This window comes from Odontomachus brunneus, unplaced genomic scaffold (assembly GCF_010583005.1).
Source record: "Odontomachus brunneus isolate Ranch 3 - 2012 unplaced genomic scaffold, Obru_v1 Obru_scaffold_222, whole genome shotgun sequence".
NCBI lineage: Eukaryota > Metazoa > Arthropoda > Insecta > Hymenoptera > Formicidae > Odontomachus > Odontomachus brunneus.
The window spans coordinates 34,345-60,084 of NW_022639672.1; the positions used below are offsets into that span (position 1 = coordinate 34,345).

The 25,740-nt window shown below is 39.3% G+C and overlaps 3 protein-coding genes across 8 annotated transcripts in view; 1 reads left to right on the top strand and 2 right to left on the bottom strand.

Moving 5' to 3' along the window:
* The window catches only part of LOC116852407 (sodium-coupled monocarboxylate transporter 1-like), a 16,080-nt gene extending 7,195 nt beyond the window's left edge, over positions 1–8,885 (bottom strand). Inside the window, exons 1-7 of one of the 6 annotated variants that reach the window (XM_032832726.1) lie at positions 8,698–8,885; positions 8,392–8,523; positions 1,808–2,006; positions 1,246–1,405; positions 983–1,048; positions 814–865; positions 636–703 (exon numbers count right to left, since the gene is read on the bottom strand). In XM_032832726.1, the coding sequence (XP_032688617.1) occupies positions 636–703; positions 814–865; positions 983–1,048; positions 1,246–1,405; positions 1,808–1,995 (534 nt within the window). In that variant the 5' untranslated portion in view covers positions 1,996–2,006; positions 8,392–8,523; positions 8,698–8,885. Of the gene's footprint in view, positions 1–635; positions 704–813; positions 866–982; positions 1,049–1,245; positions 1,406–1,807; positions 2,007–3,320; positions 3,411–6,838; positions 7,409–7,862; positions 8,104–8,387; positions 8,524–8,697 lie in introns of those variants that run through there. The other 5 variants (XM_032832724.1, XM_032832730.1, XM_032832727.1 and 2 more) reach the window with 5 other exon arrangements.
* A 1,242-nt stretch (positions 8,886–10,127) lies between these two features.
* Positions 10,128–19,638, bottom strand: LOC116852399 (manganese-transporting ATPase 13A1). Its single transcript, XM_032832706.1, has 18 exons — positions 19,065–19,638; positions 18,142–18,407; positions 17,825–18,053; positions 17,578–17,731; positions 17,362–17,514; positions 16,962–17,144; positions 16,747–16,884; positions 16,535–16,655; positions 16,281–16,435; positions 16,041–16,216; positions 15,698–15,937; positions 15,373–15,588; positions 14,941–15,130; positions 14,514–14,771; positions 14,102–14,438; positions 13,610–13,787; positions 13,392–13,535; positions 10,128–13,316 (listed from the first exon to the last, which is right to left on the bottom strand). Exons 1-18 carry the CDS (start codon positions 19,326–19,328, stop codon positions 13,209–13,211), a joined length of 3,510 nt encoding a protein of 1,169 aa, XP_032688597.1. The 5' UTR covers positions 19,329–19,638; the 3' UTR covers positions 10,128–13,208.
* Positions 19,639–20,523: 885 nt separating this feature from the next.
* The window catches only part of LOC116852400 (protein spaetzle 5-like), an 11,006-nt gene continuing 5,789 nt past the window's right edge, over positions 20,524–25,740 (top strand). Inside the window, exons 1-2 of the mRNA XM_032832708.1 lie at positions 20,524–21,414; positions 22,064–22,218. Coding sequence (XP_032688599.1) covers positions 21,385–21,414; positions 22,064–22,218 — 185 coding nt within the window. The 5' untranslated portion in view covers positions 20,524–21,384. The remainder of the gene's footprint in view (positions 21,415–22,063; positions 22,219–25,740) is intronic.

Here is a 25,740-nt window from a genome sequence, read left to right on the forward strand (position 1 = left end):
ATATATATATATATATATATATATATATATATATATATATATATATATATATATATACTACTTCGAAGAATTAATAATTATTACGAATAAAATAAACACATAAATTGATAAATAGAAAATGATAGAAAATATTGGCTTCTTTTCAATGGTGATTTTTCATCTCCTTTTTCAGAATGCATTTCTGAAATGTTATAAGTAAATTGCACATTACAAAGAGATTATCATATCTTTTAAACATATATACATAGAGAGATAGATTATCATATCTTTAAACATATATTTAAACATATATTCATACGTGCATAATTTATTTACAAAATTTCTTAGACACGTTTTAAAGAAAAGGGAATGCAAAACCGTCATTAGAAAGAAAAGTCAGTATTTTTTATGCCTCATTTTAAGCAAAGTAGTTTTTTGGATAAGCATCTAACGAGGATTTCCTATTTTTTTTCTTACATCCAAACTTTCTGCGAGAATTTAATAAAAATATGACAAATCTTTTGCCATGACATTATTTATCAACCTAATATTGTTGACATAAAAAAGATATGAACAATTTTTTATAATACGTTAGATGATCGGTATTTTTACCAAGCAGACTAAGATTCGCGTTGCAAAACGTCGCGTTAACTTACCAAAACAGTATAGAATACACAGACGGCGCAGACGATCATCCCGATCAAATGTATGTCGATACCGCTCACTACAATCAAACAACGACAGGTTAAATGAAAGTAGATTGAACATCCTCGCGCGCGCGAATAGTATAAATTTCCTGAACATCCTGAATATATTGAACATTCCTAAACATACCTTGATTCAAAGCCAGCGCGGGGACGTAGACGACGATCGATTGGTAGAGTATCTGAAATTAGTCGGCTGTCTTTATTCACACGCGAATTTGTCCGAGGCAGACCGCAAAAGCGTCTCATGGATCAGCTTGAACCGTTGACTTCACAAGTGAGGTCTCTTCAAAACTTACCACGTCGAAGACGAAAATGAAAGAAATAAGAATCCGCACGGCTCGACTGAATCTGATTTCCAAGTACTAAAAGAAGAGTGATACACCGTGAATAGCTTGGCGCCATTAAGTAAGTGATTATTTATTACGTCAAACGTGAAATAATGAACTCTCTTTCTCTCTCTCTCTCTTTATTTGTTTATCTCACACACATACGTACAGAGAGAGAGAGAGAGAGAGAGAGAGAGAGAGAGAGACAAGCATATGAACAAATCACTACAAACCTCGTAAACGGAGCTAAGCCTCAGGGTGGTGAAGACCGGAAGGTAAATGGTGGCGACCACGATGCCGGCGAAGAAGATCGATATGATCGTGATCCAATATTGTGTACCAAAGTTGTAGATCTCCGCTGGAGTGCCCAGAATCGTCACGCCTGATATGAAGCTACAGTTACGATCGGAATTGATTAAATATTCTGCATGACTAATCGATCGGGCTCGAGAACCGAACGACTCGACAAACAACAATTTCGATGTGATGTCGATTGTCGATATGTATAGACGCAAAATAGAACGATTTAACACCGGCGCCGCGAACGCTCGAAAACATTTTTCTTCTTTCCTCTGCCTTCTCTTCTGTGAAAGCGGAAAATGTGTGAAAAATTTAACTGATCGGAAATTAGGCGAACGATCACGGCAACCGATGACAGTTCGCGCTTCTTTAGCTTTCAATGCCTCCGTTACGTTTTCAAGCGTTTCAAGCGCTCGCTTTACTTTTCTCTCTTTTCGTTTCTTTGTACTTTGGTCGTTTATTTCCACTTAATAGCCTTAAACCCTCCAAGCTCACCTGGCAACGAGAGACGCAGACACGGGGAAGAGCCCTAAGCTTTTCCCTCCGAGCAAGTAGTCCTGCGTGTTCGACTTTTGCGCCCTTTTGAAGTGCCATAAGCCGGCTGCCGCGGACACGACGAGCATAAGCGCAAACACCAGCCAATCGATCCAATGGAAGTATCCTCTCTCTGATACAGCCACCATCTTTCCTGAAACTAAAGGGAGTCGATTCACACACACGTACGCACGCACGAAGCATTTTATTGGAATGCAATCCGTTCACGAAATCTTAACTTAACCGAATCCGCGTCGATACGAAGCTATCGTTAGTCGCGAGACGGATATTTGTAATATGTGAATAAGTAATGTCTCTTTATCGAAGGTCTCTTTATATCATTATAATATCTTATCATATTTTATTTTGTTGAATGATGTTTACATTCATTGTTGTCACTATCACATTCTTTACGCTTCGTTCAACTCTGTATATCTCTGTCTAAGTTATATTGTGATGATTTGCTTGCCAACGTCGGAAATCACTTCTCCTGATTATCCCCACATCGATCAAAGTTTCGTTTAACATTCAAAGTTACATTATAATAAAATGCCGCAAAGATACCGGATTGATTTGACTTGTTAATTAGCGCGATAGCTTTAACGTGTGATGTAATTCGGTGATTAGAATTTTCTAATGTGCACATTATCAGTTTATACTGAACATTCAAATAAACCAGAAACAACGTGTCCGATTAATTATAACAATTTCGCGCTATTGTATACGTTACTGTAAAATTACACACGGAAAAAAAGATTTGATTGAATTAACCAAATATCTGGTCGAATATGAACGATTCAGAAATTCTGATTGAAGTAACCTGAATTCTGTTTAAGTCAACCAAAAATCTTGTTAACTTAAACAGAATTACTTCAATCGGAATTTCTGGATCGTTCATATTCGATATAAATAACACGTTTGAAATAAAAAGATATACAATTACCGCGGTATCGGTCTATTTCTCAGCTTATTTATTATTTATTTATTATTTTTACTGTAAAATTCGATCTGGAAAAAGAAAATTTCTTTAATTAACGCGACAATGGATAAATCAAATGCGTTTTGGCTGAAGAAAACAGAATTTCTAATTCTTATAAATCAAATTTGGTTCTTAGAGTAATATTCACAGTCTCATATTTCTCATTATTATTCTCATTTCTATTATTCATGTTTTTTATATTTATGATCTTAAATGTATCTTCAGATGTTTTTAGTCAATGAGACTATCCGTGTAGCATCTGAGGATAAACTTAAAACCATCTTAAACATAAGATGTGGCTATGAATAGCGGTCTAAGAGACAGAAATTCAGTTTCCTTCAAGCGAAACGCGTTTAGTTCGTTCATTGTCATTCAAGTAACCTTTTTTTCTTCCTGTGTACGGTAACTTTATTACAATACGAGTATACAATACGAGTATATACGAGTTCAGGCTATTATTTCCGTTGGTTAGTGTATAATAACGAGAGAGATCACCTAATTATTAACGGTCTAATGACTAAGTCAGCCTCAATAATCAGCTAAATGAACAAATTCGTACGCGATTTCCGGTTGTTGCGCGGCTGCGGCACGACACACGCTGTCAGCGAATATTTTCACGAATAACTGTCGATCATATCTTGTACCGCCGCACGAAGCTCGCGAGAGAACCTGTTCCCCGTCTTTCTCGGCGGCTGATCTCTTTTAGATCGACGACAAATCGCACCATCTGATGACTCACGTCTATCTATCTATCCCTCTTTCTCTCTATCTCTCGGGTTACAAGATTGCTGCACCGATATTTTTAATCCGCGAGTCCTTCGGCAAGGACTATCAACTGGCACGTCGCCAGGGCTGTTTCGTTCAGGCTTTTTATTAGTTCGCCGCCGCGCGATGCTCTCGCTCGCTCGCTCGTTCGCATTAGTAATTTCGTCGAGATCGTTAACATCGACGTAAGCACGCGCGTAGCTAATTAGGCGTTACGTACGAGATAGAAAACACGTAACGAGGATTTATGCCGCTCGCGTCATTGTCAATTGTTCGAGAGGAAATCGCGTGTCCGCACAAAAAACCGTCGTTGTCGTCGTTGTCGTCATTGTCGTCGTCGTCGTCGTCGTCGTCGTCGTCATCGTCGTCGTCGTCCTCGTCGTTGTCGTCGTCGTCGTCATCGTCATCGTCGTCGTCGTCGTCGTCGTCGTTGTTGTTATGCGTTCTTATCGTCAGCGCTCGCTTCTCGCGACGATAAAGACTGACCCATGCACGTGCTAGTAATTTGTTCTCGTTAGCACTGAATGACAATCACGGCAACATTCTTCCAGTAGAGAGATCGAATCGACGGCGTTAAAGATCCACCTGACGGCAACGTCGATCGTCCTGTGATCGTTTCTTCTCCGAAAAGGTAAGAATCAGTCGTAAAAAAAATTTAAGAAAATAAACGTGGCGTTATATACCGATAAATATATATAAAAAAGAATAAAAAATCCGGATAAAAAATCACCGGATGCAAAAGAGAGATTGCAAAAAAATAATTAAAAAGAGATATTTTTTTCACGCGCAGACTAAGTCCCGTGTCAATAGACGTTACTTGAAACTTGTTTCAGGTAAGATATTCGTATTTGAGTTCAGAGGTACATACGAATTTTTCAAAATCGCGATTGTAAGTAAAATATTACGTGTATTATGTAATTCAACTGAAAAACTCAGATTTAACTCTAAATTCAGGAAATTGAGTATCTCATGCGAGACAAGTTTCAAGTAACGACTGTTAATAAGCTTGTTAAAACTTGTATTAAAATAAAAGTAAAAACATTTTGCATATACATAACTTTGGACATTCCTATACTGAGAAAAACACTGAAAGAAAATTTCCTTGTGAGATATAAAGTTTATTTGTATGAAGTAAAGTTTATTTCTGTGAAACAAAGCTTATTTCTATGAAATAAATTTTACCTTATAAATAAATTTTAAAGTATTTTCTTGTCAATGTATTATTTTAGCCTTTGTGAATATTTAAACTTTTAAAAATAGAGAAAACACATATATATATATATATATATATATATATATATATATATATATATATATATATATATATATACTTTACTTTGAAAGTTTAAATAACCATATTTAAAAACCAAACCGATAAGAATGTGTAGAAGCAGATACCAATTATTAGCGTCCAGAGATTAATACTTTTATCTTAATAGTTATTACTTGAAACTTGTCTTAAGCAGGATATTCAAATTTGAATTCAAAGTTAGATGAGAGTTTTTGAATCACAATATTCATATCTCAATTGAAATTTTGATTCTACTTTCGACCTTAATATCTTATTAATATCTTATTAAGATCTACTTCGATATTTTTAAGTCAATATCAAGATCTTTTAATTCTATTTAACCTAATTGACTTTACCGAGAAGTTTTCTTTAGAACCTACATGTGCATTTTATACGTTTTCTGCCATTTTGAGGCGCTAAGTAGGACTTCAACTGTCATATGTATTAAACACACATTGATTCTTCAGAATACATAAATATTAGAAAGTCAAAAGTAGAACTAAGATTTCGACTCACGGAATAAATATCACACGTATCATAATTTAGCTGAAAAACTTGGATCTAATTCTAAATCACTCAAAAAAATGGTCTTGCAATTATAGCGAAAATTATCTAGATAGGAAACGTTCGCTAAGATAGACAAATGATTAACGAACACTGGATGGGGAATCGAGACAATGGAAATTAGAAATTAGGAAGGAAATCTAAAAAAAGAGTTAATAAGAAGGGAAAAAGATATTCAGAAACAGATAGAAGAAAATAAAATAAGGGAGGCGAAGTATAATAAAAGATATAAAGTAATAAGAAGAAAGGAAAAAAACCGAAGTATTTAGAAAGGAAAAAGGTATGGAAAGAAGGATAAATAATGAGAATTAGAACTCTAATAAAGGATAAGATGCAATTAGTAAGCTATGGATAAAAGAAGCAAAGAAATTAAGGGAGGAGAAATGGAGAAATAATAAAGAGATGGAAAGTATAATGGTGAAGAGATAAAATGAACAAAGTTAGAATTAGGTAGAGTTAGAAGAGTTTATATAGAGTTAGATAGAAGCGAATGATGGCATGGATGTATGCATGGGAAAGATAGTGAGTTAAAGTATAAATTGCTAACCAAGTCCCTACTTCTTGGCTGTAAGCTGAAATATGAATAAATTGATTTGATTGATTGACTAACAAACACTGCAACATCACATATGTTTAATCAACATAGATGACAGAGACAGAATTTCTATCTGAACAATTTGTGAAATTTAGCAAGAAAGTCTCTCTGTGGCACCCATTCAGATTGAGGTCAATTGTACTCCTCATAAAAATTGACTATGATATATAGAAATGACCACAAACGAATATATAATTCTTATTCGTACTTTTTACTTGCAGACATCGCTAGAATACTGCTGTAGTAAATTCTACGTATAACAGACCATTTTCTAGCAATTCTAACAGATATAAAGTAAACAATGATAAATTTCAACTGTGACACTTTTCTACCTGGAATTCTACTTGGACCAAGTAGAAAACCAAGTTTTTGGAGTGAAGAAAGACTCGAATGTCTCGCAGAGACGAGTTTTAGGCGACAGTCATTAACCTAGCTGAGCCGGAATTCGGAATATAAGTTGACGATGATGACTTAGGGTAAGAGCCGACGACGACGATGCAGTTCCATTGTCGCTGTCGCCGGCCCAAGCCGCGCGTGGAGTTCAAAGTTCCGTTATTTTCCAATCAATCTCGTCGGAGTCAATTGCCCGGAGTGCGTGCGAGCGAGTTAACAAGCGGAAACTAGTTCGCTGGATAAGTCGATCGCGAGGACGCTTCACCATACTTGTTACGGAAACGCTTATGGAGCAAAATCTACGCATGCATAGAATCGAGACCTTAAGCGAACTTGACCTTAAGCCAATTATTCTGTCCTCTTTCCAGATGAGAGATTTCCCAGAGAAGAGTCAAATTACTATACCTTAGCCACGCTTATCTCTAGGAGCGTTATCTTCCGTATTCTACGGTCGTTTAGACGATTTTCCAGTGCGCGTTATCGCTATGTAAATTTAGACACTGTTTGTTAATACACCAGCCAAGACGTTAATGACATGTTATCGGAGATAGTTTAAAATACGCGCGTGTCACACGATTATAGCCGATAATGCGCGCGGAAGAGAGCGTCGCTCGAGAGGTGAATTAAACAGCACGCCCAGTCCAGCAAAACACTCGATGATTACATCCTGCCCGGACTCTCTCCTCCGTGATTACTCCTCGTTACATGCGTATAACGCGACGAGCAATCTCGTCGGTCAACAGCGGATTAATCAACGTTACCGACAGTCAGGCAAGCGCGCACGAGACAACGTCGACGGACGATACGGGTGCAACTTAATTTCGTTATAAATAGTCGTCGTTTATATTTAGCACGGTCGTCCTAGACGTCACTGCGGGTATTCGCGCGCGATGAGAAATTACTATTGCCGGAAAACTTCCGAAAGTGACGAGAACGCGCACGTGACTGATATACGCGTCAGCTAATAATCGGCTATCGATAAGTGCGCGGAGACAAGGCTTTCTTTCTCTCCCATTGGGAAAGCCGTTTGGCTTTCCATCGGGAAAATACCCGCCTCGGTAATTTCCCTTCCTGCATGTCGACCTGCGATCGACGGGGAGTATTTCGACCACGATGAGTCGCGAAGAATACCGCTTTGTTCGTCAGTTGTCGAAAATTTGTTGATTGACACAACAAGGTCAACCTTGCATTTCGCCCGTGCAGGAACTCGGCGGGTCACCTACTTCACAACTACATACAATGTGGTCAATTTTGTATTCACAGACTGTGTCAGACGCATACTCGATAGCGTCAAGGAAACGTACAGCGCCAAAACCCTGATTTTACTATTTTTAATATATATTTTGTGATAGTGTTATGCACGCAAAACGACGGAGTAGATCGCGAGTGAGAGGCCAAATTCGCGAATTTGAGCAATTAAAGTACCTACGGATCACGTCCAGCCGGTTTCGACGACTGTTCGCCGTGAAATGCGTCTGATGTCCATTACTAAAATTCCGCCGAGAGGAAACTTTTAAATCCGCTCTCTCTCTCCCTTTCTTTCTCTCTCTTTATTTTCGACTTTGCACCTTCTTAATGTTTTGAAAGTATCTGCTTGCCCGCGACCTTGTTAATGCAAATGTATACATCATCGTCCGCGACGAATATCCGATGTACAGCGTTTATGACCTCGCTATCTTTCTCCCGAGCTAGCTTAGATTTTTATTTGAACAGATACCGCATGTGTGACACGTGTAAGGTGCGCGCGCACAACAGCTCGAGCGAGCGCGCGCGCAGCTTTCGAAATTGATCTTTTTCAAAACATAAACCTGGAAAACGGTTTAATCTCTCGCTCTACCTGAACACACTTTCCTTCATAGTTTTGAACTCTAGATATCGCGCTGATATCGTATCAGCCTCTATTATTTCTAAGGATAAAATCCCCGGTTAAAAGGGGGAGGGAGTAAAGATTTACCGACTCGATGACGACAGCAGCGACAGGAAAGAAAACACGATGAAATGATGCCTCCAAGAGTCCCACGACGAATGGCAAGTTCCTCTCCCGCTCGAATGAAGAATCCAGTCGCGTCTCTCGATTGTCTTTCTCTCTCCTTGAACAGCGGGATACAGTCACATGGCGCGAAATTCACAGCGTGATCGCGCGGGCGCGCGAAAATAACATGAATTACGCGCGCACGTCACATCGACGTAAGACTCGCCGAGATACTTCCTGTCAGCGTTTGCATACGTTCTCCGTTACGCACGGACTCCCACATACGACTTACATGCAATGAGTACACGGCGGCATCGATGGTACCAGCGATCGTGTTGGAAAAACGGAGGCGGCTTGCTGCCTGCGTATTGGAGTGCGCGTGCGCACTCGATGCGTTCGCAAGCAACGACCACGATCGACTGAGCGCACTTGATCACAGCGACGATGACAATCCGAACAGATCGGTGCTCGTGCTCGTGCTTTCGCCGAAGCAACACGGAGTTGACAAGCGACGGCCACCACCGCAGTTCCGTAAAAAAGTCGATTCACAGCCACCTGTATCGATCGACTGTATCGATATCGCGATCAACCGTGTTCCGTGGCGTGCGTGTTGTCGCTCCCAACTCGAAAATTCGATTCTCCAGGACATCAATCATAGATCTAAGCATCAATTATCAATTTTTTCACGAATTCGATCTCAGTTAATCCTGTCATGTAATTTTTCCCCTAGTATAAAATTATGAAAAGTGAATAATTTTGCAGTACTTGAAAGCGATCATAAATATTTTTTAATGTAAACTCCTGAAAAGTGAACATTTTTGTATTTTTAAGATTAAATTTTCACTTTTCATAAGTTCAAAAGATTTATAATCGACTTCTTGTTTTTTGTAGTTGAACTAATGCACACTCTTCCAAAACTTAAAAAAATAGATAGCTGTAAAGAAAAGAGAGAGGAAAAAAGAAATAATACAAGAACTAGTGCAGCCAGTTCAGCTACAAAGAACAGACTATATAAATCTTTTCACGTGAACGTGATCTTACTGATCGATCATGTAATTTTTTTCCCTAGTATAAAATCTCTAGAAATAAATAATTTTGCAGTGACTTTGAAACGATTATGAAAATCTTCTCCTCCAATATAAACTCGTGAAAAATGAATATTTTCATATATTTTTAAAGTTAAATTTTTCACTTTTCATGAATTCACACTAGGGAAGAAAATTCATGATTGATCTCTGAAGAAGACAAGAGAAATCAATAGAGTAACGGAATAATTCCGAAATTTTTCTAAGGTTTTATAATGAAAGAAATATTGTTTTAGTTTTTCATAATATCTGTCCAGACTGTCTATTCTTGACTAATAATTCTTGAAACTTTTGACTACAGTATCGTTATCGTTATATTGTCGTTGCGCAAGTATAATAGTAAAAAACTATACAATGATAATGACATTGTTGTTAAAAGTTACAGATATAAATCTGCAGATCAATGTTCGGAAATGGAATTTTATCTAATATTCTTTATTTTGTTGTGCCATCATCCTATTTACTCCCATCTTAAACACTTGTAATCACGCATTACAAAAATTGTAATCACGCTGATAGAGTGATTTTTATCAAATTCCGTTTCTAATTCATGATTAACTTTTTGCTGACGCGTGTTCAAATATTCCCGACGAAATACTTTAACTTCTTGGATGTGTGTCAAGAACATTCCGACACATACTCGTCACCAATCGTTTATTTTCAGTCGAAACATGTTTTTTTTTCATATGAGATATGATTGAAACGTACACTTGAAATATTTATCTTCTACACTATAAACATTGATACAGTCAGCTGTCCAAAACATTACGACTGCAAAATGTTAACTGTTAAAATCGCCAACAGTGATTTCAAACTGTGCAATTTGTCATCCGATAAATTAACAAATTAATCGAAAAACTAATATTCCTGTGTATGTTAACAGAATAAAACAAATAATTCTACGTAAACAATTCTGTCGGCTGTCATTAACAATTGAGGTTAAAAAATTTTAATCTAGCTTAATTCAAGCTAATGTAAATTTTCAAGATAATTTTTTGTAAATATCTTAATATATCATAATGAAAATTGTTTAAATCTTTCGTCTTATTAAGTCTTAATTGGTCCATTATATATTAGTACATATTAGTCTTAATTAGTCTATCATATACTATAATAATACATAGATTAAATAATTTTACTATATGGAGTAGGTTAAAATGTATAGTCTAACTTAATCTAACCTAGTTTGATTAATAGACCTGTTCTTTGTAGCTACATTATTGAACTAGTACAATAAGTTAGAGTGAGAAAACGTATATTTGTTTCATTTTAATATATTGTATCAGTTCAACAGTGCAGCTACAAAGAACAGGTCTAATGTGTTGTAAAATAGATAAGGGAATATATATATATATCAGCGATAAGATACTTAAACTATGCACATATTTTTTGTAGAATCTTTTGCTAATTTGTTCAGTATCTGTTATTTTAATATATGATAGATTAATTTAGTAAGGTGAAAATTTTAAACGTTATAATATTATGACATATAAAATACACATAAAATATTACAAATAAAATATACATAAAATACACATAAAATATTTACAAAGTCTTTAAAAAATGAAGTTAGCCTAGAGCAAAATTTTCAGAATTTATTATTTTAGTATATGTGATAGATTAATAAATTAATTAATTAATTTTCAATAACTTTGTAATTAAGGAAGAAATTAAGGAATTTTTTATAATTGAGAAAATTCCAATGGGGCATTCGTGAGCAAACGAATACAAAGAAAAAATTTTCATTTTTTTTTAATATTGGGGAACTAATGTAAAGTTGGCCCCCCAAAAATTAAATTTTATAACTTTAGCTAAGGACAAACGAAAATTCCAACGGGGCATTCGTAAGCAAACATAGACAAATTTTGTTTTTTAAATATTAAGAGGCTAACTTTACATAAGTTGGAAAATTACCCTTAGGGAATCTCTTGCTTTTTCTACATTCGTAAACACATTTGAAATATTCACGAGTAAGAAGCAAGTACGACTGCAGCAAACGTAACGCCAACCGAGACGTTAAAGTATTCCAAGTATTTTGCAGTTAAGTATTTTCAATAAAGAAAAGCACATTCTCTAACTTCGGGATCAGTGACCGCGAATAAAAAATAATGACCTAAATACTGATACATTTCGCTGACCGCTAATAATCCCCTTCCCCGATGCTGACAGGAGTTTTCACAATGACCACGTTTAGTGAACATAACAGTTGGATGATCTACTTTTGGAAGATGGGCGTTATTGATAGGTCTAAAAGTAGACACTAATCGTAGATAATTTTTGCTCAATGATTGCACAAGCATTGTGTTCGCAGAATGCAACCAATGTAGAACGACCTCCCTACTTATTTGCTGCTCGGTATTCAAGTGCTAATTAAACGAATATCATTAGCAATACCGATGAACCTCCGGCCGGTTCTTCGATTTAACCGATATCATCAACGATCAAAAAAAGACTGCTGGTTTTTAATCGTCATTTTGAACGTTTTATTAGTCATCATTATAAATGTACAATAATATACAACTATACACTCAATGACCAAAGACGTTCTTAATGACCTAAGATACGAGAACAAACCAACATCTTTTCGCCTCTCGCTCTTCATCTGTCCAACACACGGTATGTGGTCGAGACAGAGACGAAAATCGATCGACACAATCGAACGCGCACGTATGTATATAATGGAAAAATCGGAATAAAACACAACTACAGGTATATTTGATCAGCAAACTTGAAATGTGCGCCGCAAGAGTGTTGTTGACGATCGACGCCTTCAAAGTGGAATGCAATTGTTGAAACGTATGAAACTACTAAATACGTACATACACAGAATTGTCGTGTCGGATAGACGATTAGAGAAGTGTTTCGCGCGATCGTATATCGTAAATAAATGTAGAATTATTATGGGACGATGCGATGTTTCACTTATACACGATTTACATCGGGTATCGTGTATAAGTCGTGATGCGACCGTTCCCATACATTCTGGAGATCTGTACGTGAACGGCGTATCTTGAAGCAGTATCGTTTATCTACATTTTATGTACACGATACACACGCTTTGCTCTCTCACACACACTCTCTCTCTTTCTCTTGTTCTCTTTCTTTCTCGAGCGCTGCTTCACGTGACTAATATTTATTGTCGATGCGCTGACAGGATCATCAAATGTCTCGAGAAAATCAACGGATCAACCAGGATCTTCGTCCAGATCACGAGACTAAACAATATATCCTCCGCGACATCTTTGATATATATACGTTAATATGCTAAGACAAATACTGATTTAACAATTATCGTATAATGTCAACATCGACAATAAATAACGATCTTCCGGAGCATTGCCTCTTGTTCCACGAAGAAGTTGACGGCATTGAAGAGTGAACGATTTCAATTCTTTAGGTGAGTAGCGAACCGTGAGAGATCGTCGTGCATATATTTATATTTTCCGTACACATTACATTTCCGTTTCTCTCGCACACAAAATAAAAGATACTCTGATCTGACGTAAAATATAAAATGCAATTACAGACGATGAGTCGTGTGTACGTGTGTACGTGTGTTTATTTTGCATGTGTGAATAAGTGCGTAGATGTAATGACAAGAACATCACCGATTTTTAAATATCAAAATTGTCAGCTCTTAACGTGGAACAAGATCAGTAACAAAAGTTACATAGAAAAATCTTTGATACAGTCAGTCATCGATTAAAGATAGTTTTGATCACAGTTTGTGTTGTCTTCCATCGCCGAGGAGCCACAGACAGACTCTGTCGACAATGTAAGCGAAGGCAAAATCCGCGATTAACACTTGCACCAGTGTAACACGAAACTGTAACAGAAGTGACATAAATAACGCGATCAAAAATAACAGATCGAGTCTGTCTTACACAATTCAACTACTTACTTGACTTGGAAAATCCACAATCTCGAATTGCACTGCTAAGTTGGGCAGAAATCCACAGGCCAGCAACAGAATGACGACGGAGTTGCCCAATAGACTCACCATTAAAGCCTTATTCTGTCGCAGACTCTCCATGAACGGCAGACCCTGATGAGATGTAACGTCATTTGCCAACGATATATTGGTGATACACATGACAAAATACGCGCGGATCCACTTACCCGATAATTTATGGCAAAGGTGGAAACCTGAAGAGACATCGCTATTATGTACACAGTACTATTTATTAAATTTGCCTCAAAAGGCTCATCTTCGTTATTGTCGTTGCTAGATGCAGTCGCTGCTGACTCCAAATTAGTGCTAAAATTACTATGCAACAAAGATACTAATTTGTGGTCCCTGTAAAAATACATTGATTCATAATAAACACAAACTTATACATGCATATATATATATATATATATATACACACTACATATTCTTATAAGAGTTTTAAAAATAATAGAAAGATAGCTGCTATTATCATCTATAGATATACTTTATCACAAAAACTGAGAAAGTTTCATTAAATTTTCTTTGACAGATGTCAAGCTAGGCCAAAACAGACTGTAGCATTTCTTAATTAAATTTTTACAATTTCTGGTAAAGTATTTATGTGGATTATTTTTATAAATTTATGTAATAAACTAGTAATTCTGATTTTCATAACTCACTCTGGAGACCAGGCGACAGCCTCTTTCACTAGATAGAGTAAAGAAATGAAGTGTACGGTGAATTGCAGCAACACGGTTGCGATGGTATAGAGATTGAAGATATTCGGCAGCGGTCTCTGCTGCGACAGAGTCTTCAGGGGTTTCGAGCGCGAGATAAAGAGGAAACACGCCGCCAAGAGAATACCCTGCAAAGTTGCCTGCACGTCGCTGAATTTAACTCCATCTAGGTATAGCACCGATTGACTGTAAGCGAGTATCAGCGCGTTCAGCGCCAGGATCTTGAACATTTGCAGAGTGGTGACCAGGGTACAGCGTCCTTGCTTGATTACGTGACATACTGCAAGAGCAAATCACTATTTATTTCACGTCGAGTAACAGACTTAGTCGCAACTGTGTCTTACGATAGACCTACTGCATTGGATAGAAGACATCTTGCTAGTGAAGGGCGCCGCGATAGAGGCGTCGCCGAGTTTCACGGTCGTAGGCAACTCTTGCGTCTCATTCTCGACATCTTTCAGCATCTTCTGCAGTTTCGTACGGGTGTTCAGCAGTGGCGTTTTCGAATTCGCTCTCGGTCCGTTGTTTATGGGCGACATAGACGTGTCATTCCGGAAGTCTTCTCGTTTGTCGGGAAGTATTTTCTTGGGTGGACTAGAAAGGATCGCAACACCTGCCGAGGAAGGAGTGTGAAAAAGTAGTGTTCAGAATCGATTCCTAGTTAGACATTTTGATAATAATACATTGTTGACCGATCATAAGTTATCTCAAAATAATAGTCCAAATAAGGCCGGATTGGATGATGTGTTAACAGCATGTCTTTCTAGGCGCGTTTAACTCACCCACATGCGCGTGTTTCAAAGCACCGACGTCGTTCGTTCCATCTCCGCACATCAACGTCGTGTAGCCAAGAGATCTTAGAGACACGATGATGAATTCCTTCTGCTTCGGTGCGCATCGCGCAAAAATCACAATGTGCGGCAATAACTTCCAAAGGATATTGCGTTGGTTCTCTTCCAGATACACTAAACCCTAAAAGACATTTATATATATTTTTTTTTTTTAATCACGCTTTTAATATTTATATATTTATAACAGTCTTAAGAACGGGAGAGAGAGAGAATCATGCTAAATGTGAACGATACAAAGAATAATCATTTTTAGTTTTCCATTTGCTTGCTACGACTATGTTCCTATTTCATTCTTGTATGATACTTGTATTTGTCATAACTGGAACGGATGATAGATGATAGCTGTAAAAATTTATTACACACCTCACCCGTCACACAGAGCGCATAATCGTGCCAAATCTCTTTATATGGCTCGATATTACTTGCGTTTAGAGGAAGTTCCATCGTCTTATCTATGCTTTCCCACCGCCATTCGTCGCCATCCTCGGTCAATATGAGCGTGTTGGACTTCTTCGTGAAATGTAGCTCGCGGCTCACGTGACAAGCCGTCAACGGATTGTCGCCAGTTATCATTACCACCTAAGCAACGTCCGTTAAAATGCTCGTCATTATTTGACAGTCGAAGCGCATTGTAAACGAGATTTCTCAACTGCAGTGTTGAGCAAGCTATTTAATGAGATATACGAACCGAATGCGAGGAATTAACAATTTCCTTAATGACGGCTTTCGAGTCAGGCTTAAGAGGGCAACTGATAATGACGAAACCGGCGAACGTGAGATTGCTCTCCAACTTCTCGCGAGTCAATTCCCTCAGGTCCTGAGAGGATAAAGTACCAGAGAGCTTACGGTATCCCAGGGCAAGCACTCTCGCACCGCGTCGCGAGAAGGACAAGTACGTTGACTCGTAATTTTCAGGTATGGAGGATAACTGCATACAGAAAAATAAGGACAAATCGATTTAGTGTCATAGGAAGAGGGAGAGAAAATAGAATAACCGTCGAACGTTCGCGGACAATTGTTTCTTTACTCACCATACTCTTTAAGGTTTCCGGCGCGCCTTTCACTGTAGTCATGTAATGCGTCTCCGAGGCTCCTGGAACATTATATCCGACCACGACGCTCATTCTCTTCAAAGCTGGCGAGAAATGATACCTCTGTACGATCTTTAGCACCGGAGATTTACCTTTCTTAGGAATCACCGAGTCACCTAAACGAAATATTAACGATGTAATGTAACATAGCGTAACATGCGTTGACAAATTGTTACAGACTTTTTGTGAGACTCCAATTGATAGCCTTGAGAGTGGCTTTTTCCAGAGGATCACCGACGATACCATCGTCTAATTGAACGAGGGAATGACACGTGGCGAGCACTTGAACACTCTCCAGAGGTGTGTCCGAAAGTTGGATCACGTCTGCTTTACCACTTAAGAAGATGAACGTCGCATTAGTAAGAAGGCGGAAAAGTTTACACACACACACACACACACACACACATATATATAAAGAAATATCATTTACTCACTCGATTCCCGCGACACCCTCGACTACCAAGTTATCGCTGGTGAGTGTACCGGTTTTGTCGAAGCAGCAAATATCGACCTTGCCGGCGAAGGGGATCCGGAACGGTTCCGTACAGAACACACCTGCAAAAGCACAAGGCAATAATGATTTGGACACATACACGAGACCAAAACTGAATTTTCTTTTCCGAAATTACGCATTTGTCTTAAATACCTAACTTAGAAAGTGCTACCAGAGACGTATTAACAGCTAGAGACAATTCTATAGGCAGTTCCGGCGGCACTACGGATGTCAGGATCAATGTGCACTCTAAGAACAGTTTGTACTTATTCCTCGTGGGATCCTCGCTGCCTGAAATCGAGATCCATGAGATATAATTCGCTAATTCGCGGCTTTAATATCCTTTAATAACATGACTGAAAAATTACCTTTTATCCAAACGTACATGGCGGCGCCGATCGCGAAGATCAATAAAAACAAAATGAAACCGAAAGTCTCGAGGTTGTTGGCGGTAACGCGTTTAACGCCAAATAATATCGTCCTCAAGAGTTTGCCCTGCGACGTGGAGAAACCGGTACGCAGCACATAGGCAACGCATCCGTTGTCGGCCGCTGAAACAATATTGTCGTGTTAATATGCTCAAGAGCGAAAACGTGATGAAAAGTAAAACCTATTTCTCCTAACAATGTTGTCAAACTTTCATTAATAATATGAGTATTATTGATAAAACTTCCTCATCCTATTATACTCTGATTATCTTATTATTATTAGAAATTATCTTCATCTATATTTTTGCTCTAATCTATTTAATAACAGATTAAATAATACCTCGTAGACCAGGGGTGTTCTTGCTAGGAGGTGTGTGCTGCACGACTTTCGTACCGCCGAAAAGCACGTGCAGCTTGTCATCGCCTTCGATGTCCAGATTCCGATTTCCATCCATGTCCTCTATAGGCTCCTTCATTTGCGGGACGGATTCACCTATACATTTGCGCAGTCGTACGATCGATCAAGTTGACCACATTAACTATTTTTTTCAAATACCTGTCAGCATGCTCTCGTCAACCACGCAGGGACCTCGCAGCAGTAACATGTCGCATGGCACCAGATTATCCTGTCGAGGCCTCGTGATAGAAACGATATCACCGGGCACCAGTTGATCTGAAAATAATAAGCGCCATCGCCTATTTCTGTACACCTAAAAAAGAAATAAGAGAGAATAAGCGTAGGTGAATTGCGATCGCATGATGAGACCCGACTGCAAGCACTCACAACAACATGTCATCCGTACCATAATCATGTAGGGCTTGTTGCCCATTTTGCGAATCTCAGCCATGTTTTTCAATTGTTGCTGTACCAGCGTGCATTCGAACATGATAAGCATGATCAGAGTGAAGATACTATAGTACCAGTACTTGTCCAAGCACCAGAGCGCTACGCAGAAAACTTGAAAAACGAAAAACGGCGCGATCGCACGCTCCTTGAAAAGCTCCCAGAACTCGGGCACGACCATGTCCAAGCTATAATAAAAGCAGTTCTTTGTAAACTACGGAGTATACGGAGTATCGCGCGAGGACGCGATCGAACAGATAGTCGTGCACAACGTACATGTTTTTGCCATATTTCTCTTCCGCCGCTGCAATTTCCTTTTCGTCAAGATATCCTTTCCATTCGCAATAATGTTTAACGGAATGATTGATGGGGAAGTGTAGGCCTATAAATGACTTTTTCGCCGGATCCCAATGATACTTAGTCTTCTGAAAGATGAACCACGGTTCCTGCTGCTCCTTATGATGCAGCTTGATCAGTTCAGTGCTTCCGTTATTCGGCGTAGGCACTACCTTTACTATTCTGGCTTTGTAAGGATCTCTTTCCTGGAAACCCATTAGGTAGATTAGATAAATATGAATTAGCACTGTATAAAATTGGCATCAGACCAGCTCTACACGAGATTGAAAATTGAAATTTGAGCAGAATAAGTGAAATAAAGCGAAGTGAAGATCCAAAGTAGTTAATTTGCCAAATTCTGATTTCTAATCCACAATTCTTGATCTTTAATACCTAATCTGATCTGATATAGAATTAACACTAGAACTACCGACGATTAACGGCCTATTTCTGCTAGAATAGTCAAAATTTTTGACAGATCATTGAAAGAGTACGTAATGTAAGGGAAAAATATTTACTTATTCTTTCCATTTCGTTCAATTAAAAGCGTAAAGTGCGTCATTGTAACTTTTCTAAGAAACTACAAACCCATCATTTTTTGACTGCTTTGGTAGCGTTACGATTCGCGAGACAGAAAACGTAGAGGTAATTGAACATATGCTTAACATCTCGGCCGCTAATAAACTAAAACGCGCGACATCGATGTCGCTTCAATATTCCCGCCGATATGCCACGTGATCGAGCTAGCAGAAGACCGGTTCGAATGGCTGCCACGTTACGAGACATATTGAGAGCACACACATAATGAACCACGTGTCTATTGTTCAAACAAATGGGGCCCGGCGGGCACTGTTAGCACTCACCGAGCTGCAATTGACGAACGTATGAATGTGCACGGACCATTGACAGCAGAGACACAGGAGGACCTGTAGCACGCCGATTACCGCGATGCCCACCAGGCCCGCGTCATAATACTCGTCGACACCGTAGACGAAGATCCAACAGTTGATCCATGCAGACAGCAGTATTACGAACGGCATGATGTAGCCGTTAAACATCCATCTGCGTGAATTGTGCATGCTGACCGACTGCACAAGCTCGTCTATTCGTGGCGAGATCGCCGCCATGATTACGCTAAACAACAGTTAACAAGTCGTCACGACGCGCGCGGAACGTTCTCAGGTCCGACAGCCTCGAGTCTTAAGCACCATTCACATCGACGATGCCTTGAGGCGCGTGTATTCTCCGGCGATCCCAGCTGCTCAAACGTTCTCGGACGTAACGCTCGCGTTGACACCTAACGCAGAAAAATCCAACGAGCCGATAGAGTTATGTATGTGACGTTGAAGCCTGCCCGTGGACGCTGAGAAGTGCGCCAGCAATGTCAACACGGCACCAATGGGTGAACTGCTTCGAAGCTAGTCCTCCGAGCGCTGTCGGGAACAGCAGTGCCACGGGACCTCACTAAGAATCAATATGGCTGCGACACCGCCATATTCGAACGTCGTACAATATCAGAGGCAGGCTATCAGGCCGTAAAAATACCAAAATCGCTAGAAAATCATATTGTAATTATAATGCAATTGATAGAAAACAGATCCGTGTGCAGGTATTTCTGACACGTATTAGCATGTCTGAAGCTTAACTCTCAACTAAGTGTCGAACGACACGCAGGACTTCAAATTCGCTTTCAAATTACAATGTTTTCCTGTCTAAAAGATCGATAAAATGAATTCACTCGAGTAAAACACGATTGGTTCGCTACTGTATATTCGAATTGTGCCAAGTGTCCAAGATGATTTCTATTGACTTGTAGATAATTTTGATATAATTATTAAGATCAAATCAGACTAGATATTGGACATTGAAATTGCGAATTAGAGATTGGAATTCTCGAAGAGTCACTTAATTTCACACATGGCTCACTTTGTTCTGATCGATCAAATTCCAATCTTCAATCTGTGATCATCAATCTAGTCAACACCTAGTCCGATAGAGTGTAAGATGATCGAATTTTCGCCGAAGGGAGGCGAAATCGAAGCATACGGGTAAACCTTCAACAAAAATCCAGTTTGCAGATCCCATTTTACGAATCAACGCGGAGGAACGACATATTTGCACCGCGTGTCGAAAAACGATCGCCAATTTCCCGTCGGCGGATTGCAACACGCAGAAGACCGCATATTTCTGCGTTTCTTTCTCGACCATCAGCATTAGTAGTAGTAGTAGTAGTAGTAGTAGCAGTAGTAATAGTAGTAGTAGTAGTAGTAGTGGTAGTAGTAGTAGTAGTAGTAGTAGTAGCAGCAGCGGCAGCAATGGTCATGTAATCAAGATGTATCGGTGTCATCCGGGTAATCCGGAGAAAAACTCAGCCTCGCGCTGTCATAAGGTCGACATATCCCCCTCGCGCATGTATCCCAGTGAAAGTATACGTCCGCCTACCCCACCTTGAGCGGCCGCGGAACTCGTGCACGCTTCGTGTCCGAGGAAGGGGTCCTTCCAACCACGCATACGTATACCCAGCGTGTCCCATGTTGCTAGGAGAGACTCGTGGCGCTCGGTGTAGAACCGAATCGCGCCAGTCTCTGGACCCAACGTGGACACTTTCAAGTCACTTTGGCCAAAAGCGACGAGACATCCGGTTATACATGGTGGTCGACCGCAGTAGTCCGTTGTAGTCGGTGGCGTAGCGGAGCTGCACGCTTACATCGCGCGGTAACACCGGGCCGATCACCGCAAACACGAAGTAACGAGGGACGAGACAGTACAGCCGAGATTCCGTGCCGGAACGTCGAGTTTTGCTTCCTCGGCCAAACCAGCGAGACCGGGTCGATGTGGATTGACTAGCGATCGGAGCAGTAGTAACACCGGCTGCCTTCTCATACGGAAGGAACTCGGAGAGAGGCTATTGACTCTACTTCTCGCTCCTCGCCCCTGCACCCTCGCGTGGTCTCCAAGGGTGGCGGCGATCTCGCTGCTCGGGTCGTGCAAGATCGTTTATCGGGCCTGGTGATATCACGATCGCATCGATCGGTCGGCACGCGATGCCAATTAAGTGACTTCGCGGGCTCCTTCCTGCCGAGACACCTGCCGCACTCCGCCGCAAGACAGAGACAGAGAGAGAAAGAGAGAGAAGGTCCCGTCGCACGCAGGGCTGGTGAATCATATTACGATCGATCGGAAATGGCGATCGCGTGGCACCTAATAACAATTGTAAGTGCTTCTTGATTCGATATTTCGCTAAGAGTAACGATCGTATTCTGTCCTAGAGACGCTGAGGAGCCGTATTTATATAAATCTGATGTAACGTCCTCTCGTTAATGTACAAAGCGCTCACGCTTTATAGACCTTTTTAATCGCGGTTTCCATTGACTCATACATCACGCTGATATACCGACACTTCTTTTTTATCCGGAAACCGGATTACGTATAGCTGTTGAATCAGAGGCGCTTAACAGCATCGCAAAAAGTGCGCGTTTGTATCATCATGTAGGAAGGAATAGCTGATAAGCGATCGATTACGACGGCTCTCGACGTATTTCATAATAATAAACGGTCCAGCGCACACTGCGAAAGGAAGAGAGAGAGAGAGAGAGACAGACCACTCGGCCGTGATGATCCTCTCGACTGTGCGTTCGTGAGTTTTGCACGAAACGCGCGAACTTTCACACGCCGCGAAGATGCTCGACGAGCGGACGGGAACCGTTCGAAATTCTAGTAGACGAGAGAAAGAAAAAGAAAATCCAACGAGATATAGAAAAGAAAAGAATGCAATTTCGCGGCCCCTTCCAATGCATAATCATTCTTATAGTCTTATTAAAATTAGCGCGTGTGTGTACCTTGCGCGCGTGTGTGACGACAGTTGTTCTCGATGGTCATCGGGGGCGAGCCTTGCACGGAGTATGGATGTCCAGGACGACCGCAATACGAGCCCTTCGTCCCTGCCCCTCCGGGACATACCCCTAACTGCGCGCCGCCGGGACAAACCTTCTGTGAGACTCCGGACCATTATCCACGGCAAGTGCACTCAACAAACTTCCCTAAGTCCTAGGCGGTGCGTTGTCGGGACGCGGCGGTGACGCAACAAGTGGAAATTGGACGCAGCGACGATCGTCGACGAGGATTCGCGACGAGGTCGGGTCGCGACCCATTTCCAATTGTTGATATTCCTTTCGCCGTGTGTCGCCTCTTCCGTCTTCCTCCGCGCATACGAATGACCAAAGACAAGCGCGGGTGTGTGCGCGCGCGAGAGACGAATCACAGCAGGGAAAGTTCCGCTTAGATTCTCCTTTCAAGAGAGTGAGAATCCGTTTCTCGAAAGCACCGCGTGCGTTTGCGTTAGCGGGGTTACACAATCGACTTTACCAAGAATTCTCGCTCATAAAAAGATAAAAATTCTCGCTCATTCTCCGCCTCGAATTAGTCGGTGGGATGAGAGGAAACGAGAGAGAGGTAGGAAAAAAGGCAAGCCGGTAGCAGGTCATTTTATTTTCTTCTTCTTAATATTCTCCTGGAATCCTAACTCGAAAAGTCATTTATAGCCGTTTAGTCACTTTGCTATTTTGGCCACTTTTCCAAATTGCCGTATGTCCATAGACATTTGTTCTTTAGAATTTCATTTTCTGTTAGAACCCGTTTTCTATTAGAAATTGCTAAGAATATTTGCTTTCAATATCCTTTCTAGATCTAATTTGATCTAAATTAGAAATAATTGGTTCCAGAAAAATGTTTCTAACAATGTTGGTAACAAAGTTATCACCATGTTAATAAGTAACTTTTGTCTATAACATTTGTTCTTCCCAACATGTTGAAAAATATGTTAGTAACATTTTCTATTTCAAAATAACAAAGTTACTATAAAAATGTGAGTAACTTGTTTTGTATCTTATTGGAAACAAATGTTTTCAGCAATTTTAAATAGGACAAATTTACATTTGTCAGTAACACTGCTAGAAACATATGTTATTAGCAATATTACTGCTGGTGTAAACTAATCTGCATAATTCGTCGTTGATGATTTTCATTGTTTACGACACTTTGTTCATTCGTTCCACTGTTTATGTTTTTTTAATTCGTGACGTTTCTTTTTATTCTAAAATCTTGTTCACGTTTTTCTTGATAACATCTTCTTTTTGTGAAATGTTGGTAACATTTGCACGTTTGAACCTGTTTGTCACACAAGAACAAATAAAAAACCCAAAATGTTCCTCTTCAGGCTGCTTTAAAGTTTGTCTCATCGTGGTCATAATTCCTCTCAAAATGTCTCTCTACATGGTGAAAATACTGTAGATTTTATTTCATATAAATCCTTTTCTCTTTTATTAAGTAGTGTTTTGCAAATGATATTCGTAATATTATCGTGAATATTATCGTAATATATTCGTAAAATCATCGTTTTGTATATAGCACACATTTGCTAACAACAATTATCAACTGTTTAAAGTTTTCTAACTTTGTTGGAAACATTTGATAATATCATTTTTTTAAATATTGCTATTAGCAATAGTTTGTTAATGGTAAAATGATTTTTTTAACTTTGTCGGTGACACATTTACGTTTTCCATTGTTAAAAGTATCTTTTTTACAGACGTTCAATAAATTGTTAAGACGTTTAGACGTCCAATAAGTTGTTTTCTAAAAAACATAGCTAAACACATGCTAATCACTGCTAAACACATTAGTGTTTTCGTAAACACATTTCTAGTAGTGCAAATATAGACTGTCAGTAAGATCCAGGGTTGCGGATAATAAATTACATTTTTAATTAATTACGGCGAAGTTTAATTGGCGATTAATATCATAATTCAATTGGATACCGTTTAATGACAATTGATTTCAACAAATTCAATTAATGACCTTTCAATTGATAATTATTTCAATGAATTCAATCAAAGATCTCTTTCGATTAACAATTGATTTCAATGAACTTATTTAAAAACTGTTTAATTGACGATTAATATGAAAGTGAGGAAAATTAAAAATCGTTTAATTAGTAATTTAACTTAGTAGATTTAATTTATGATCGAACTTAGTAAATTTAATTAAAGGTCGATTAATTAACGATTGATATGAGCAAGTCCGACAAATGAAAGGATAATCAATTACTGCAGAATATCGATCTATTTCTCAGTTACAAAATTTTATAGATAATTTTCTATAAAATTCTCTCCGTGTCAATTTAATTTAACGAGTTCTATTCGCACAGTGTTCCGAAGTTCAAACATTTTGTAGAAACGTGTATTTGTATTAATTTAACAGATTGGCGTCACATAAACATCTGTATTTAATTATTGTGGACGATGTAATATCAAATGATGAATTATCGTAAACACTAAGATATCCCGTACAATAAAATATCCGAGTAAAGAAATGTCTACGAATAAATGTCTCACGAGGAAGTGGCACATGATCAAATGTCCATGAAATCTGGCTAATTAGAATACTCTCATCGCATGCATCCGCTTACCTGTCGTAGTTCGCGAGCGAACGTTGTCCGCCAACGATTTCCTAAATTTCCTGTGCGCTTTCGCGCCCGACTTCTAACGTCCCGAAGACGTTAAAAGTTACGTAAAGTGAACGGGGCTTGCCGCCACGTTACAATGTAAGAAAGTCCGTGAGATCGTTGCTCAGCGTACCATGACCGTGGCCTTGACGCGGTCATACGCGGTTGGATAATTATCGGACCGTTACCTTGTTACAATACGTCTGAATCGATCACCAAATAATATCGTTGTTTCCTTGTTCCTGAGCCCACTTCTCAGCTTTTCTTCACTGAACGGAGAGGAAGTTCGTGAGCAATAAGTCTAATACTAGCGTTCGTCCTCTTGGTCCCTTGTAATACGCCTATTATGAGACAAATTCTCCTTTGGAAAATTTCTTGGAAAGAATTTCCATTGAAATCCATCCCACAATAGCTCCCTAACAATCCTAACTTTGTCCGAATACGATTTGAACACTTTTTTTCGATTTCAGAATAACACGCATCTCAAAATATCCGTATATTAATTTTTAATATTACATTAATTTCTTATTAAAATCTTACATTTAGTTTAGAAAATATTAAAAAGAAAGCAAAAATCACACGTTAAGCTCAGAGAACACGTATGAAAACTTAATTTTAATTGCAAATTAGTCCCGGTCTTTTTCTTCAATCTTTTTCTAATTGCACAGACAGTTATATTTCAATGTATTGGGAGTACAAATAAGTCTCCGCCGTTTTTTATCAAAAATTGGGCATTTATTGTGAAAGAACGGTACCTTATGTTTTATTCAAAGTATTGTCCATCACTAGCCACTACTTTTTCCCATCTTTCTGACAGCATACGGATACCGCGTCGGAAGAACGCTTCATCTTTTGAGGCTATCCACGAATCGACCCAATTTTTGGTATGTTCATATGATGTGAAGTGCTGCTCAGACAGGCCGTGCGTCATCGATCGAAACAAGTGATAGTCAGAGGGAGCAATGTCTGGTGAATACGGCGGGTGGGATAAAACTTCCCAATTGAGTGTTTCCAAATAGGTTTTGATCGGCGCCGCA

What these genes read in the sequence shown, in the direction of transcription:
- LOC116852399 (XM_032832706.1), bottom strand. Translation starts at nt 19,328, where the DNA reads ATGGCGGCGATCTCGCCACGAATAGACGAGCTTGTGCAGTCGGTCAGC. An exon ending in CGTTCGTCAATTGCAGCTCG is followed by an intron (nt 18,408 to 19,064) that starts GTGAGTGCTAAC and finishes ATGGGTTTCCAG; the next exon opens with GAAAGAGATCCTTACAAAGC. An exon ending in TTGTGGATTTTCCAAGTCAA is followed by an intron (nt 13,317 to 13,391) that starts GTAAGTAGTTGA and finishes CTTCTGTTACAG; the next exon opens with TTTCGTGTTACACTGGTGCA.